The sequence below is a fragment of the Drosophila takahashii genome, chromosome 2R (assembly GCF_030179915.1).
Source record: "Drosophila takahashii strain IR98-3 E-12201 chromosome 2R, DtakHiC1v2, whole genome shotgun sequence".
Classification (NCBI taxonomy): Eukaryota; Metazoa; Arthropoda; class Insecta; order Diptera; family Drosophilidae; genus Drosophila; species Drosophila takahashii.
The window spans coordinates 30,244,799-30,261,753 of NC_091679.1; the positions used below are offsets into that span (position 1 = coordinate 30,244,799).

The 16,955-nt window shown below is 41.6% G+C and overlaps 3 protein-coding genes across 3 annotated transcripts; 2 read left to right on the top strand and 1 right to left on the bottom strand.

Annotated features, from left to right (window-relative positions):
- The first annotated feature begins 7,622 nt into the window (after positions 1 to 7,622).
- On the top strand, positions 7,623 to 12,459 carry LOC108060587 (putative fatty acyl-CoA reductase CG8306). Its single transcript, XM_017146351.3, has 6 exons — positions 7,623 to 7,970; positions 10,561 to 11,145; positions 11,205 to 11,314; positions 11,379 to 11,829; positions 11,897 to 12,154; positions 12,206 to 12,459. The coding sequence occupies exons 1-6, from the start codon at positions 7,963 to 7,965 to the stop codon at positions 12,342 to 12,344; spliced, it is 1,551 nt and encodes a 516-aa protein (XP_017001840.2). The 5' UTR covers positions 7,623 to 7,962; the 3' UTR covers positions 12,345 to 12,459.
- Positions 12,460 to 12,633: 174 nt separating this feature from the next.
- On the top strand, positions 12,634 to 14,848 carry Dolk (Dolichol kinase). The gene is made up of 4 exons (XM_017146352.3): positions 12,634 to 12,961; positions 13,040 to 13,526; positions 13,609 to 14,260; positions 14,469 to 14,848. Exons 1-4 carry the CDS (start codon positions 12,810 to 12,812, stop codon positions 14,684 to 14,686), a joined length of 1,509 nt encoding a protein of 502 aa, XP_017001841.3. The 5' UTR covers positions 12,634 to 12,809; the 3' UTR covers positions 14,687 to 14,848.
- A 615-nt stretch (positions 14,849 to 15,463) lies between these two features.
- Positions 15,464 to 16,072, bottom strand: RpLP2 (ribosomal protein LP2). Its single transcript, XM_017146353.3, has one exon. The coding sequence runs from the start codon at positions 15,971 to 15,973 to the stop codon at positions 15,635 to 15,637; it is 339 nt and encodes a 112-aa protein (XP_017001842.1). The 5' UTR covers positions 15,974 to 16,072; the 3' UTR covers positions 15,464 to 15,634.
- Positions 16,073 to 16,955: the final 883 nt, after the last annotated feature.

The window sequence follows — 16,955 nt, forward strand, 5'->3', positions numbered from 1 at the left end:
AGTTCTTTAAATACAAATTAATAATGAGGCTTAAATGAGGAAAAATTATGAATAAGGAAAAAAAATGTATTATGCTATTCTAACAGATATGTATTGTAATCAATTATTTAATGAAGGTTTTATGTATTAGGTGTATTGTGTAAAATGGCATTTAGACTCGATAAAGTATATCATTATTAATTTGAGGTAATAACATTACCCTAAGTTCCTGAAATGGTTTGCTCATATAAATAAACAATTTAAAATGTAACGTCAATTAATCTTTTTAAGCTCACAAGATAGGGATAATCTTTAAAAAAATTTATGTATTACTGTGAAAAGGATTTATTGGTTATAATTAAATAATAACGAGATGTTTCCAATCATCTATTGACTTAAGGGTTACGTATGTTTCGAATTATAATTATTTGAACAAACTGTTGATACCTTATATTATACATTAAATAAAATTACTTTATCCTAACCTTAACAGTTGAATACAAAGCTGATCTCGCCATAGGAATATTAAAAGGGCTCTAGTAAATACCTTATGTTATACATTAAATTAAATTACTTTATCCTAACCTTAACAGATAAATGCAAAGCTGATCTCGAGAATATTAAAAGTGCGATTTTTCCTTGTTGCTACACATTCACGTGAATTGCATTGGAACGCAGCGGGTCAGGGAAGGTTATTCCCCTCGCGAGCCTGGCAATTAGTGGCCCGCAAAAGACCGGCAAAAGTTGGCGGCTAATAACGGTCATCGTGGCCAACATCTGGCCATGTGGCCACTTGCGACTTGCGGCGAGGAGGTGCAACCTGTCGATTGGCATTTCCTTGACCCAAATTTCACTGCGCGCACATGAGACGGGGCTGGAAAATGCGGCGGCGACAGTGGTTTGTTATTGTTTGGCTTTCTTGGCCGGGGCTGGGCTTGGCCTGGTGGCCATTATGATGTCGGGGGTAAACGCCTGACCAGGCTGCTTCCACTGCTGACTGGCCAAGCGTGGACCCCGCTCCGCCATCACGATCTTTGCGTAGAATTTCACTTTCGTTATTGTTGTCGCCGTTTGCCGTTTTTTTCTGTTCACTTAATGTTTCTTTTCTGTACAATGTAAATATATTTTTTCTCTGCATTTCTCGGTTTATTTTTGTTTATTTTCTCGTGGTCAGCCCATCGAAATGGAAAACGCAGCGAGAGCCGCGGTCTCCGGCTGATTTGGACATGCCGGTCACGTGGGTGGACTTAGCCAGGCCAGAACCAGTTGGGATTGGAGTTGATGGCTTTCTCATTGAGAGCGCCTTCCCATGATTCATTAGATGCGGTATTACGACACCCCAGAGCCACGAATGCGCCGAATTATGAACGATTTTAAATGATTTTAGCATAATCAACGGTATGGTATCTAAAGACAAAGACCCTGCGAAGCGTTGACTTTCTCCTGCACAATGGAGCTCGCCCAAGAAGGTGCCAAAATCAAGCAATAACAAAACCCAAAAACGAACTTTTAAACAAATGGCAACGGGGCGAACCCAACGATCCGCACACCAAATGATGAAATATACAAATCCATTCTTCGATCGCATCTGTTTCAGATGCCGCCACCCATTTGACCAGGTAATATTGGGTTATATAACCGCTAGTCGAGGGCTTGAAGGCAACATCCATCAGACAAATTGATCTTAGTTCATAAGCGAACATAAACAAAGAGAATCAAGGTTTTTGTTTGTTTGAATGTTTTTAATATTTTTTATATGGAATCAGAACAGAAAAGTGTGTAAAATGTAATGATTTAAAAATCATTTAGGTATTATTTACCATTTTATCCAGTCTTTGCGATCCTCATTATAGAGATTTTAGAGATGGGTCATAATTGATTTTGCAATTTCTTTAATGCAAAAGTTCATCATTTTATCATGCTAATTGCAATGGCCACTTGATTTTCGATAAGCATACAGATATCTCTCAATGATGAGCCGTCAAAATTTCTATTTCACAGCTGGCCAAGTAATTTGCAGACTAAGCAGAAATATCGACAGGGGGCTGGCTGAGCGATCGATGAAAACATCAACATAATGATCGCTGAGTGAGCGACAAGTGTGAGAAATTCAATTTCCAGCGACGGCGGAAAGTGAAGGTTCGATTTTGGCCAACATTACAGGGATGTTGCCATGTCAACGCCTACCAAATTGCCAATTCGCCGTGTTTCCCCTTACAGTTTATTAACTGCCATTAATTTTTTGCTTTCAGCGGCGGCGATTGAAATCGAAAGCCATCAAGTTCATAATGCCGATCTGTTGTGAGCTGTTGGTCAATGGTCTCTGGTCTCCGGGCTGTCTGGGATTAGGACCCAATTAATCAAAATGAGGCGTCAACATGTTTCTATGATTTATTACCCGCAAATTGAACCAAAAACTCATCTTGGCGGGGCTTTCCATTTGCCATCTTCAAAGGGTTCGAACTTCAAACGCGGGAGTTCAGTAGCTCAGCGGATCGGTATTTGGGGATCTGTGACTAATTGAAAAGGCAATAATTTCACTTTTAGCAAGTTGCGAGCCATGTTTGCCCACTAAGCCAAACAAGACAGGGCCAGAGAGAAAAGAAACTTCGGCATAACAAATGAAAGTGAGTAGCGGCTAACAGCAGCAAGTACAAATGACATACAGCCAATGATTGTTAAGCCAATGTATGACATGTTGGCTGTGACTACCAGGACTACCCTCCCCTCAAATATAAGTATTCCCTGCTACCTAACTGCGTAAGTTTGGTTTTCTAAAACGACAACAAATCACGCATACGCCACCGGTTGACAACTTGCGCTTTCAATTAGCGCGTGTTAATGGCCGCCGGAAAAAGGGTCTCCTCGAGTCAAGACCCCTCGGGCAAATCCGCAGCTAGATGGTACACCTATGATTTAATTTCGGTTTCTTTTCGCACACCTTTAATTACGCAAATGTTATTCAATAAACTGGCAAACGAGTCGGGTCCGCTCGCGATTAGAGAAATGGGCGAAACTTTTGGCACGGTTTTCGGGGCAGACTAAGAGTTCATTGGCTTTGCTATCGGTTTGGTAATACTAGTGTCACATAAGTCCCATAAACTATTCAATTTATAGATATATCTTTATAAATAGGTATATTAATCTGTTTTACAATATTGCAAAATGCCATCTTAATTTCCCCATTATAACTTGAAATCTTTAACATCTTAACTTCACCAATTTAAACAGAATAATGGTATAAATTTCACATTATTATTTAATATACCTATATCTATAAATTTATAAATAATTATACCTATTTCAACTAAATTTTGATGAAGCTCTGTTTATAATTTGTTTAACAATATTACAAAATGACATCTTAACTTCCCAATTATAAACTTACAATCTTAAAGATCTTTACTTTTACAATTATTATTTTATAGATATGTTTATTATAATTTGGGTTTATAGTTTATATGATATTCTTTAATTTTCTTTTTTCTACCAGCTGAGACATCAAGACTTCATATTTTTAACTAGATTAATGAAGAGTATTTCGCTGTGGGCTTTATTTTCGAACTTTGTTTAAACACCGACTTTGTTGGTGGTCGAATTGGCCAGCTGGGCCACGTCTAATTGCACTATTATTTCCTTTTGATGCCATTTTAATTTAATTCCATTTGCGCAACGACTTTCGTCTTCATTAGGTGCGTTTTTTCTGCACATTGTTTGTTTGGCGGCTCTCCATAAAAATTTTGCACCTTTCACAGAATCCATTTGACTTCCGTCACCGCTTTTTTCTCCAGCTCGCTGATGTGTATTTTCTTTTCTCATTTTTTATTTACTTATTTATTTGGCCGGTAATCAAGGTTCGACTGTGCAGCCGTTTAATTGGCGAAAATTAAAAAGGGAAAACGTTTTTACATCGAAAACGTTTTGTGTAGGCGTCCACCGCAGCTAATGCAATTAATTAGAAAGCGAAACTAAAAAAATTCATTTAGATTATGCGAGATGGGCGCCGGCAGGGGGGTGGATTTATAATTTTTTCTTGATAAATGTTGGCCAGAAAACTATATATATTTTTACAATTGCCTTCACTTTTTTTCTTGATGATGTCCGAAGGGCAAAGGCCAGAAAAAGGTTTACCTTTTTGGGAAAAGGAAAGGGAAGCCTCGCTGGCCTGAGGCCACGGGTAAATGATTTACTTTGGCTGCTGGTGAAATGGAGAAGTCTCGAACTCGAAGGCTGGTGAATAGTAGGTCCCCAAAAGCCCAACGAGACTAAAAATCGCGATTCTCATGGCGATGATCGAGGCTGCCATGTTTAGACATTCCACCGACACACCTGTGAACAAGCGGCTCCCAAATGAAGATCTATCAGAGCCGTTGGCGGTGTGAAGACGCTGGCTGCATCCGAAAATAAAGCCGAGTATCAGCCCGTCGATCGATCTATCAAGATCCCAAGACCAATAATTACCGGATGAGCAGTAATTTCCTACGGGTTACGTTTCAAATGGGCTGGCAGGGCCGTCAAATTAATGACCATCTTCAGTTCGGGTCTTGTGCGATTTCATTAAGCGATACCAAAAATGGGGGGGGGGGGGTTTATCCGGGCTGCCACCAGAACGGTGGCATTTCCCAGATCCCCCGCCCCCCAATTGAAGAAAGGGAAAATATTGTCCATGAGTACTTTTCAATTGTTTCCATAGATGGGCCTATAAATCTGGAGAAAGATCTTATATTATTGTAGCACTTGGACTTTCGTTTTTTGTTTGCTTCTCAAGTGGCTGCGCCGCCGGCAGTTCCTATAAATCTTTTTGCCCAGAAAAATAAGAAATTTCCATTGTGCGGCGCGGAGCGCTGGGAAAGTCCAAGAGTCGTCATTGTGCATTCGGTTCGGGTAACTGCCGCTCGGAGTAGTTGGTGGTCATCCCATCTCTGGGCCAGAAACCCCATGATCTCTGCCTGACACTCGCCCCCTCATTGTAATCGTGTGTGTGCGCGGCTTTTGATGATGCTTGAAGCGTTTTAATTGTGCAACGTTTCTTTAGAAATTAAATGCAAGACTCTTCAGTTACTTCATAGCTTTCGTTTTCCATGGGAATGCTCTGGATTCCGTTCGAACAGGCTGTCCACTATATTGTTGTACTTTAGCCCATAACAATAGTAGTAACAGCTTAAATTTTGCACCTATCTCTTACGCAAGTCGATGGAAATTTCACTGCGTATTGCATAAACCGACCATAAATAAAGCCATCGAATGTCATAAATCGCCCAATTTGTCCGACCAATTAATTCAAATGGAGCAGCCAGAGACCCGACGAAGATTAAATCGATGATAAATTTGCACTTTCGCCAGGCGCAGTTTTCGCCTATTACTTTGATTCGGTTAGCTAATCACACCGGAGGATCATCGCCTGCCAGGTAATCCACCAATCTGCCGTCCATTACCGCCACGAATCGCATGTGAAAGTTCAAGCCAAGGACCGGCGCTCCGCTCGTGATCACAGCCGTTGATAATCCGGACGCATGACCCTCGTCCGAGTACGTGATATCCGTACAAATTATGATAGGCCCCTCGCCAAAGATCTCAAGTTGTGGCCACGACATGCACTTGCAACGCACTCGAGGCCCGAACTCTGGCTCCCACACGCCATAAACAAAACAGAGTCCGGAGGAGGGGTCGTCATATGCAAATGACCAGCAATTATCAGCCATCAACCGAGAGCGAAAGTTCCACGACAAGCCGGCAATTGTAGGGCTTTCATACCGACCTGTAGACAACAAGGGTTTGTTTTGAAGTCTAAAGTTTTGGATTGTTAAGGGATATAGTCACTGAAACGCAGTTAAATTTGTAATATTCTGTGAAACATTTCAGTAATATACCACTTAATATAACCTTAATGTTAGGGTATTTCAAAAAATGCGATTGTTAGATCACTAATACTCTTTGTACTGCTTTAGTATTTTGCAAAAATAAAAGTTACAAATAAATAAATAATCAAAAACTAAATTATTATATCAATAAAAATAAGTGATATTTATAATATTTAATTGTCTTTCCAAAAACTATTAATTTACACAAACAAGTTGCTTGTCTCACTAGGAAGCTAATAATGCAATAAAAACAATAATAAAGGATTCATACGAAATAATTTGTTTATTTTTATAAAGTATTCTGTTAATTCTAATTAGTATTTGACAGCATCAATGTTTTATGATGATTTTACTGATGAAGATTGAAGAATTTAAGACATTTCGTGAAACAATTGCATAAATTATTTTTAGAATTATGGTTATAATAGTTTCTGAAATTTCGTAATATTACAGGCTTTGACAATTGTAAACCATTTTGTATACCTACACCTTTTTTTCACTTATTTTATTGCATTTTTAGGGCTTTTGTTTTTGCCGAATTTTGCATGTCAATCGTTGACTACATGTTTCGCATATTTAATAACTTTAAAAATGCAAAACAAATGTGGAAAATGTTTCTATTTTTTAGAGGCGTGTGCCCGCCCTCGGGGCGAAGAAAGTTTTGAGTTTGGCTTCAGTGGCACCTGCCAAATAATGGGTGAAGCGCTGCCCAGGTCGGTGGCGTCTCATGCATAAGGAATTCAAGTGTTGCGTTTGGGTTTTATCGAGCAGCTTCTATGGCTTAAATTGTTAAATACACGCAGAGAAATAAGGAACTAAATATAAAGAGCTAAAAAAATATGTATTAACAAAATTAATATTATTTTTGGGTACTTGTTGTTATTTTATTATTGGAAGGATAAGTAAAGTAGTAGAATCGATAGATAGATCTAAAGTGTCTGATAAAACATGTACTCTAAAGTTTTGAATTAGGGCGCTTTACTTTCTTGCTTATCCCACTTTATCATTTTTAAAACAAATGGTTACTGACATAGCTTTGGTTCAAGTCAAAGCTAAATCATTTATCGAGGCTTTGTACCATGTTTTGTTAACCGCTGGATGGCGCCACAATAACATTTAATTATTACAACAGTTTACAAATTACATTTTTTTAATTGTAAAATGTAATAGGGTATTTTGAATTTGGGTATATTGAATGTAACATGTAGAACGACGCTCCTCCGACCCTATGAAGAATATATATTCTTCATCAAGATCACTACCTGAGTCGCTCTTGCCATGAACTGAGATCTACAAAGCTACAATGGATGCAATATAGGACCAATATAGGATTTTTTAACGGAATTAAAAACAAAAGAAGACGTATCTTTTTTTTTAGATGGTATAAAACGAACCGTTATTTTAGGTGTGGTTCATTTTTTAAATGCTAGTTTAATATTCTTCCAACACGGACGCTGACAAAATAAGTCTCTATGAAACAAAGAAGAGAATGCATTCACCACTTTAAAAATAAGAAAGTATCTGTAGGATCTCTCTTTCTGTATCTCTTCGCTCAGTGAAGTCAGTGAGTAATGCACGCCAATTGTTTGAATATCGTATTTCGTTGAGATAGCGTATTTCAGATAGCACACAATAAATTATGTGAGAAACCCCTTTCTTGGGACGCCACTGGATAACTGGTTTACCCGACGAGCGTAGTCGTTCCACGATGCGTAGGTAATGATCATCCACGACCCGTCGGCTTGCTGCCGAGCACATTTCCGTGGCCATTTGACGGCATAAAGATTCAGTTGAAGTTTTACTGTTGCCGGCTACGTTCGAAAATCGGACGATCGGAGATACATTCACTCACACTCGCACACACCGCAGCACACACACGTCCAGTGGCACTGGTGTTGGTACTTTGTTTACAGTCGCATCGCAACAACAATTAAAACAGTGGAGTAAAAGATAGAAAGACGGAATAAATAAAAAGAGGAGGCCGATAAAAAGAAGAGAAATACGTGGAAAAGAGAAATTTCGTCGTTCTAAGCCGAGTTTTAGTATTAAATAAATAATCGGTACGAGCGGATAGACTGCAACTGGCATTATTATTGGCAATTACCACACCTGCTGAGAAACCATGGCCAGGTAAGTCTTACCGAATTTGGCTCTAAACAACGGTTTCTGGTCATTTTCTGTTGAATTTAATTTTGGTAGCACGTTTGACAACTTTCGACCTGTTTTTTTCTCTTTTCCCCGCTTTCGAGCGCCTTTTGTGAGGTTAGAAAGACAGTGCAAAGTTCGAAGTGGGATAAATATCTGAATGTGAAGAGTATCTTCTTAGGCTGAAGATACAAATCATTTTCAGCCACATATCTACATTCGAAATAAGTCACTATTTCAAGCGATTCAGTAACTGGGTTGGGAAGTAAAATTATTTATAGGTACACACAAAGATGCACTCCGTCAAGTCATATACATAGTTCAAAATTCAATAGGACAACCTTTTCCATTTCGGATTGCCTCGAACCATTAAGCTAATTCCATCATTAAGATTCATAAACTTACTTTTAATTTTAGTATTTTTATTTTAGTAAAGATTAATAGTTCATGTTATTGAGGTCAGACGTTAATATAATTAACACTTGCGTTGGCGACTAATTCTACTTTATTACGAACTGGCAGTGGGTCATTTAGACGGACACTTTCTTTCTCCAATGAGAACCTATCACCTCAGAGTAACCTGCATTAGAGAACAATGGAAAATTTTCATCAACCTGTTGAATGTATCTGTGCAGTGATGAAAAAGGTTGATAGAAAAGCTATAGAGATGCAAATAGGGCTGGGCATTCCAGTTTTCACACTCAAGCTTTGACCTGCTGGATGCCCCTCTCCTTAAAATCGAGAGTCCCCTTTCAGCAATATGACGTCAATGGTTCAGTGGTTCGTAGGCAGGAAGTCAAGCGGAAAATTACAGGTTATTAAATCAAAAGGAACCGAAGGGAAACAAGATTATTACATATTGCAGCCATCGCATCCTGACAGGCTGCTAAACATTTTCGGGACGAGCATTAATCATAAAATGCCAAGAGATTTATGAGCCAACACAAGGTTGATTGCAGTTGGTAGGGTCAGTTACTTAAAGTCGAGTGGCGGCTTAATTGCCGCGGTGGGCAAGCAGTTAAGTTTATGTGCAAGCTAATGATATGGGGGTTCTTAACGCCAGTCGTTAAGGAATGCGGTAAACTGTTGCAAATGATACTGAATTATGCAAGGCATTGAGTGTACTATGTCGGGTTTCAAAAATACATTACTATATTTTGTATGTATTTCCGCTTTCTTAGCAGAAGTTTTTCGCTGAAAGCTATTCAATGGCCTCCAATTTTCTAAACCAAAAACTAATTTCAAACAAATTTCAAGTAGCATTGCCACCATAAATCGCTCCACTTAATTACCCCAGATAAGCCCAAACTGACCAACTAGAAAATCTAATCTCAGAAGTTGATTTGGACTGATAAGAAAGTTAATTTGCAACAGCGAAAAAAGTTGACCAAAGAAACGAGTAATACGGAAACCTGAAAGCAAAACGTTTTAAATTAAGCAAATCTGCTCGATGAGTTATTAGCCATTTGTCTTGATTGGGTCACCCCAATCCCTTCCGTTTTCGCCTCTCCTCTCCTTCAAATCTACGGACCACAAAGTGAAAGCTCAATTTGGCTTACCAACGAGCTCTTGAACTGTGAGCCTGGCCCAAACGATGACTTGCCTTTTCGGGTGTGTAAATATGAGCACCTGCAAAGGCTTCAACTGCACTCAATTTATTTGCGATGGGTCTGCGCAATCTCGAGGGCCTCCTTTAATTGCTCAAAATAAAATTTGCATTCACCCTTTGCATATTCATACATGGGAAAGTTAAATGCAACACATTCGCCGTCATCAAAATGTCATTTGTTATGCAGAAATTATATCACGCATCGTTAGAGGGGGGCAAGAAACACAGAAATCATCTTCAATGATCGTTATTATAAAATCATTTGGCATAACAAAAAAGCGGAGACAGCGAACTGTGATGGAGGTCATTAAAAGAGAAATGCGCCAGACTTGGCTAATTGAATGATCACGTTGCGTGTTTGCTGGAGCCCCAATATGTTTGGTAATTCGATCGAAACGGTTGGGAAATTATTTGCTAGTAAATTGGAAATGGGTTTTCCAAGCCGAAAGACCTTAATGAGCTACTGAAAGTTTTAAAGAATTGCCTAGAAAAACCTTTCCGGTATCTGAAATCCCGTTCTTAAAAGATCGGAACCCAAATCAAAGCATATATTTGATCAGGTTGCATAAACGCAAAACCATTTTTCAGTCGAATGCCCGTTCCAAAGTACCTAGAAACGAGAGACACCCACAAGATGGTTTTGAATTCCAGCATTGACCCGCCAGTCGACACCTGCTAACCAATCATTAGTTATATCAATATTAGAGGACATACAATGGGCACTTAGAACTCGGAACCCAGTGGGTAAAACGGGTTTTCAGCCAGAAGAGCAGTTAAGATGCCCTCCCTCGAAGGTTTTTACGGGTGAACGAGTGTCGTAAGCAAATGCTGGCTCCATTGGGCCATTTGAATGGGCGATGAGAGAAAGTTCGGTTCATCTTTTATGACGTTCGTAAATATAGTCGAATTAGTTATATAAACACAATACAAGGCGGTCAACTGATTGAAAAACTCCTAATATTTCAGCTCGCCCATCACAGACTTCTATGCGGGTCGCAATGTGTTCATCACGGGAGCCACTGGCTTCGTGGGCGTCACCATTGTGGAGAAACTGCTGCGGGACGTTCCCAACGTGGGCACACTGTACCTGCTGATGCGGGCCAAGAAGGGCAAGAATGTGAAGGAGCGCCTGGAGGAGCTGAAGAAGAACTCCGTGTTCGACAAGTTCAAGGAGCTGCAGCTGGAGCCGCGTCTCGCCAAGATAGTTCCCATCGAGGGCGATGTGGGTCTGGAGAATCTGGGCATCTCGCCCGCGGATCGTCAGCTCCTGATTGACAACGTGAACGTGGTCTTCCACTCGGCCGCCACCCTGGACTTCTTCCAGTCTCTGAAGGAGACCACCAACATCAATCTGCGGGGCACCAGGCGAGTGGTGGAGCTGTGCCAACAGCTAAAGAAACTGGATTCCTTGGTGCACGTGTCCAGTGCCTACGTGAATGCCTATCTGACCAAGGTCGAGGAGAAGCTGTATCCCTCGCCCGAAGATCCCGAGAAGATCATCCAGCTGTCGGAGACCCTCAACGATGAGGCCCTCAAGGAACTGGAACCAAAGTGGGTGCCCTTGATTAAATTAAAATTAACTGTGTATATAATAATTAATTCTCCTGCAGACTTCTGAAGGATCATCCCAATACCTACACCTTCACCAAGCATTTGGCGGAGCACGAGGTGGCCAATGTGGCCAGTAAATTCCCCTGCGGCATCGTCCGTCCCAGCATGAGTGAGTATTCAATAGAGGTTTCTCAAGCTTTTGCAAACTAAAACTCACCTTTATCCTTCTTAAGTCACCGCTGCTTGGAAGGAACCACTTCCCGGATGGACCATTTCAAAGAACGGACCCCAGGGCTTCTTCATGGGCGCATCCAAGGGCGTGCTGCGTCGTCTTCCCCTGGATCCCAGCATTATCATGGACTACATACCCATCGATGTGGTGGTCAATGGCATAATAACCACCGGCTACTATGTGAACTCGCTGCAGGCGAAAAACGGAGGCCGTCCAGCCGATCTGCAAATCTTCCACCTGACTTCTAGTACATACAAGCCCTTCCGGTTCGAGCTGATGGCCGACAAGATCAACGGCTACCTGCACGACTATCCGCTGAACAGTGCCGTCTGGTATCCCAACCTGCGTCTGGTCAAGAGCCTCTGGGTCTTCCGGCTGAGCGCCATTCTGTTCCACTTCACTCCCGCTGTTATTCTGGATCTGGTCACCAAGATTGGAGGCGGTAGGCCGATGTGAGTGTCGATATATATATTTAGTAAATATAATAATATGTCCTAAAATATTACCATCTATTTTCAGATTGGTTCGTCTGCACAAGAACGTTTGGAACTCACTGAATACTCTGGAAAAGTTCATCTTCACCGAGTGGCACTTTGACAGCAGTCGTCTATTAGCCCTTTCAAAGACTTTGAATCTGGTGGACAAGAAGAAGTTCTTCATTGACATCGGTGAGCTGACGTGGGATGAATACTTTGCCAACACGATTCTCGGAGTTCGTCAGTATCTCAGCAAGGAGCCCCCCAAGAACCTGGAGAAGGCGCGTCGCAAGGATAAAATGTGGGCAATAATTATTGCGTCTTAATTAAGTACTAATCCTTCCCCTTTCAGTCTCCTGGGTCTTCATGTTGCCCTGCAGCTCGGTTTTTGGTATGGAGTCTTCAAGCTGATTGTTTGCATTACCGGAATTTCGACCGCTAAGGCGGCTCTCGTCCTGCCCGTTCTCTATTACTTGTTTGGACTGCTTTAAGAAGCTGAGAAGTATCCCCCCAGTAGTTCAAGATTTTCTTAATGTTATTTATGCTAAATGCAATTTGTATGAGGTTTGGTTTTACAATATAAATACAAGAAATCAAAACATTGGATATTTTTATATTTACCGTAATATGGTGGGTTTTTGCCAGATAGCTTTAAATTTTATGTTTTTTCCCGCCAAACTGCATATCCAATCTCCAATCGAGTCTGGGCACACCGTTCCTCGTGATTAGTGTGACCACTCACGGGGACGCCGTTAAATCCGGTAGTGCATTCCAAACCCGAATCAACAGTTTTCCAACAACAACAACAGCCCACGACCAGCTGGTCCAGTGCATCCAAAACACCATCAATTTCCCGAAGAGTGCAGGAAAAGCGTGGGGTTTTCTCCCCACCTTGACCCATTTGCGGATACACAAAACATTTGCGATTTCGCCCAAGTCATGTTCTGAGCCACCTGATGATGCGGAGCCCAGAATCGGACACTGAGCACTCGGAATCGGACTCCATCGGTTCCACGGACAGTCAGTCCAGTGGACTGGGAGGTGTGCGCCACCAGCGACGGAGCACCAGGCGCCCGGATGTTTTCAGCCTGAAGGCCATGTCGCCCAGGTGAGTCAAGTTTAGAAGGAGGGTCCAAAGTTCCGCCTTATCGCTACAGCCCGTAAATCTTATCTGACCCTTTTCCAGACCCAATGCCGGACCCGGCGGCTGGTTATGTCTGCTGCTTCCGCTGGCCTTGGGCGTCCGCCTGTTGCACGCCCCGCCAAAATGCAAGGATCAGGCCAGGATGCAGTCGATCCTCACCGTTTCTGCCGGCGGCATGGCCCTGGAGACCCTCTGCTTCTTCATCTACGCCTTCGTGAAGACGGGCATCTTGGTTAAATGCCTGGTGAGCCTGCTGCCCGGAGTGGTCACCAGTCTGACCTTCTATCTCCTAGTGGACACCTCTATTATCTTCGCTGTACTAGTTGGATTCCTACTGACCTCCTCGTATCAGCAAATCTATATTTACACTCTGCGTGGCTTCGGGGGATCCTTCACTTATGGCGAGGCCTCTGTTTTCATCCAGGGACTGGTGCTCTTCGCAATGAGCGCCGTCCACCGACTGGGCGGATTTTTCTGCGGCGGCTCCTGGCCATCTGATGAGTTTGAGATCCTCAACATGATTATGGTGGTGGGTAAAAAGGAGAGAAATTTTCCATTTTAATAATTTTAAAATTTAATTTAAATTTATCCCAATTTTATTTCATTTCCAGAATGCACTTTTTTGGCTACTGGTGTTCTGCCTGGCTCTCGTCTTGTTTCCATCGCTTCGGAAGCCGTATCGCTTTTACCTGTGGACGCTGCAGCTCCTGTTGGCTGTTACATGCATGCCGGTGACTCGTCCGCTTCCTCTCTTGGCCCTCATCCAGTTTCTCCTCCGGGATCAGGATCGCCTCAGCATCTTGGTCTTCTATCTGCTGCTGGTTGTACTAACCTGCATTACGGTGGCCTGGCAAATTGGTAGCGCCTCGAAGGCCAACACGCGAGTACGGAAGATCTTCCATTTGCTAATCGTGCTGGTCTATATCCCCGGATTGGTTTTTGAGTGCGCCCTGCTGTACTTGGCAACTGGAGTGGCATTGGCTGCCTTTGTGGTGCTGGAAATTCTACGTCTCCTGAAGATCCCTCCGTTGGCTGACAGACTCGCCGATGCCTTCCGCTCCTTCAAAGATGAAAAGGACGCCGGAGAACTGGCTTTGACTCCGTTCTGTCTGCTTATCGGTTGCTCTATGCCCATTTGGATGACCCCGTGTCCCTGTTCCGGAGACGATACATTGGCTTTGCTCTCGGGAATACTGGCAGTGGGCGTAGGAGACACTGCAGCCAGTGTAGTGGGCTCGAAGCTGGGCCGCAATAAGTGGGGAAGTAAGTAAAACAGAACTTACTGAAAGAAGTTTATTACTCAAAAAAGCAAAATATTCATATTTTAAATTGTTACACCGCTACTAATTAATTAACTAACTAATTAATTTCAATTTTAAATCGTCAAAATAGCTTTTTTGAGTAATGACATTCTTTCTTTGAGTTATTAGACATATTACAATTCTCAAATTATTTTAATTTATCTTTTCAGGATCCTCCCGCTCTTTAGAAGGCACCATCGCCTTTGTGGTGTCTGTCCTTTTGGCCGTCTGGCTGTTGGAGATTGGTGGCTTGGTAGCTATGACCCAAGCCAAATGGTTTGCCACCATTTTCGCGGCATTGAATTCTGCTTTGGTGGAGGCCTTCACCGACCAGGTGGACAACCTGGTGCTGCCCCTAATATTCTATACTATTGTGGGCCTGGCCTAATCAATCTGCAATTGGATGTAAATAAGTTATGATGTCCGCATTCCTCGGTGTATTTATGTGTACAATTCCTCGGTGTAGTTAAGCGTAGAGTTAGACCATTGGTTATACTTCAATCAATCAAAACGTTAAATTTTAGAGTTTAAAAAACTCAATATTCATCTTAACATTTCGATTTAATTTATTTTGGGTGGTAGGCTATATTTGTAAGAAAACTTGTCAAATGGCGAATAACTATTTAACGAAATATTTCAATCGAGAGCTTTCTAACTGCAAAATATCATTGTTATAAGATCTTTTAAACGACATCCATTACAAATCGTTCATTTGACATTCTTCGGATATAGAAGTTATATTGACCTGATGTTGCAAATCCAATATAAAGCCACTTCTCAGTATGAAGAATAGGATCCATACAATTTACCTTCTGTAGAGGCAAAAAAATCAATGTTAGTATATGGCTGCTTTCCTAGTCTACTTACAAGAAGCTGTATATATCCACTATAAGGCCTCTTCTCAAGCATCTGAAGAATAAACTGAATGAAATATAGCTTTCGATTCCTAGTGTGTATTGTAATCTCTAGTCATAGACAATAGGAAATTTAAATTTAATTTAAAAGCGCGCGCTGTTAAGTTAACATTGCCGATGCCGAGAACTGTTCGCCTAACATGGATGGCTTTAGCAGAATGTTAGCCAACACGTGGGTCCACTGTTAGGGGAAATGAGACACAAAAACCATGAAAATAACCGCCTAAACGGCACAGAAAACACAATTCCACTTGGTTTATATAAAGTGCAAACACTGCAGATTTTTATTTCGTAGAACTGGTCAACGGATGGCTAGACAATTGAGTGTAGACGGCGGCCATGCGAAAACGATGGCCGGTCCTCCAGACGCTGCTCCTTCGCCTCGCAAGTGTTTTGCACAGAATATTCGCCCACCTAGCCGCTTATTCGAAGAGAGCGAAGCCCATGTCGTCGTCCTCGGACTCGGACTCCTCCTTCTTCTCCTCCTTCTTGGCCTCCTTCTTGTCGCCGCCGGCGGCGGCAGCGGGGGCCTCGGCGGCGGCCACGGCGCCACCACCTCCCACGGGCATGGAGGAGAGCTTCTCGCGGCCCTCCTTGATCAGCTCCTCGATGCTCTTGCCGGCCAGCTCCTTGATGACCTTGGTCAGACGCTCGGCGTCGACCTCGATGCCCACGGAGCTGAGGATCTTCTCCAGGTCGCCGTTGGCGGGCGAGTCCTTGCCGCCGAGGACAGCCAGAAGGTAAGCAGCCACGTAACGCATGTTTAAGTCTTGGGTTCTTGACACGAAACGTGAATTGGCGAAAGGTACGAAAAACACAACTTTTCTTAGCAAGTCGTCGTCGAAAAAGAGGCGGAAGTTGGTGTGACCGCGCCGGTATAGAGAAAAAATACCGTCTGAAATACCATAAAATACCAGTTTAACTTTAAAAATACCACTTATATACCATTAAATTTAAAAAAATGTTTAAACTCGTAATCACTTCAATAAAAAAGCCTACGAAATGAAAATCTCCATACAAAGTTTATAAATGACCGCCTGGTCATTTTTGTATAGAAATTTTCGTTTCGTTGCTTTTTTATTGATGTTTGTTTTTTAACATATTGAATAATAGAGTGACCAGTATTAGTGTACAGGTGAAGAAACATCGATGAAAACAACGATGCAATCGATGTTTTAAAAACATCTGTGTTTGGTTCTTATCTTCGCTTTTTTAATATACAGGGTATTCCCTAAACTTAAATTGCTGATTTGTTGAAAATTCAACAGAAAATGTCAGCAATTAAGGGAACGACCCAAAATGGTTCCTGTTGAATTTTTAAACTGCTGTTATTTGTTAAAAAGTTTCACGGAACTTAAAATATGTAAAATTTGATTTATTATTGCTAGTTACCGTCTATAATTGTTACCAAGGTAAAAAGAATATGCTTTCTAAGTTGAGTTTGATATAAATAATACGTACTGGTGATACTGGTGATTCAACGAACAGCCTCGAGGCTGTTGAATTGCTGAAATCAGGGACCGTAAATAATCCTTATTTGAGATTTTTAATTTAACAAGAAAGGAAGCTAGCTTCGGCAAGCCGAAGCTTATGTACCCTTGCAGATCATTCTATTAATTTACAAATCGCAAAAATGTTAAATTTCTTATTATTTCACATTAATTTTTCGATCGTTTCTATCACAGCTAATGATATAGTAGTTCGATCTTTTAAAAATTAAAATCGAAATTCGGAAATATTTCA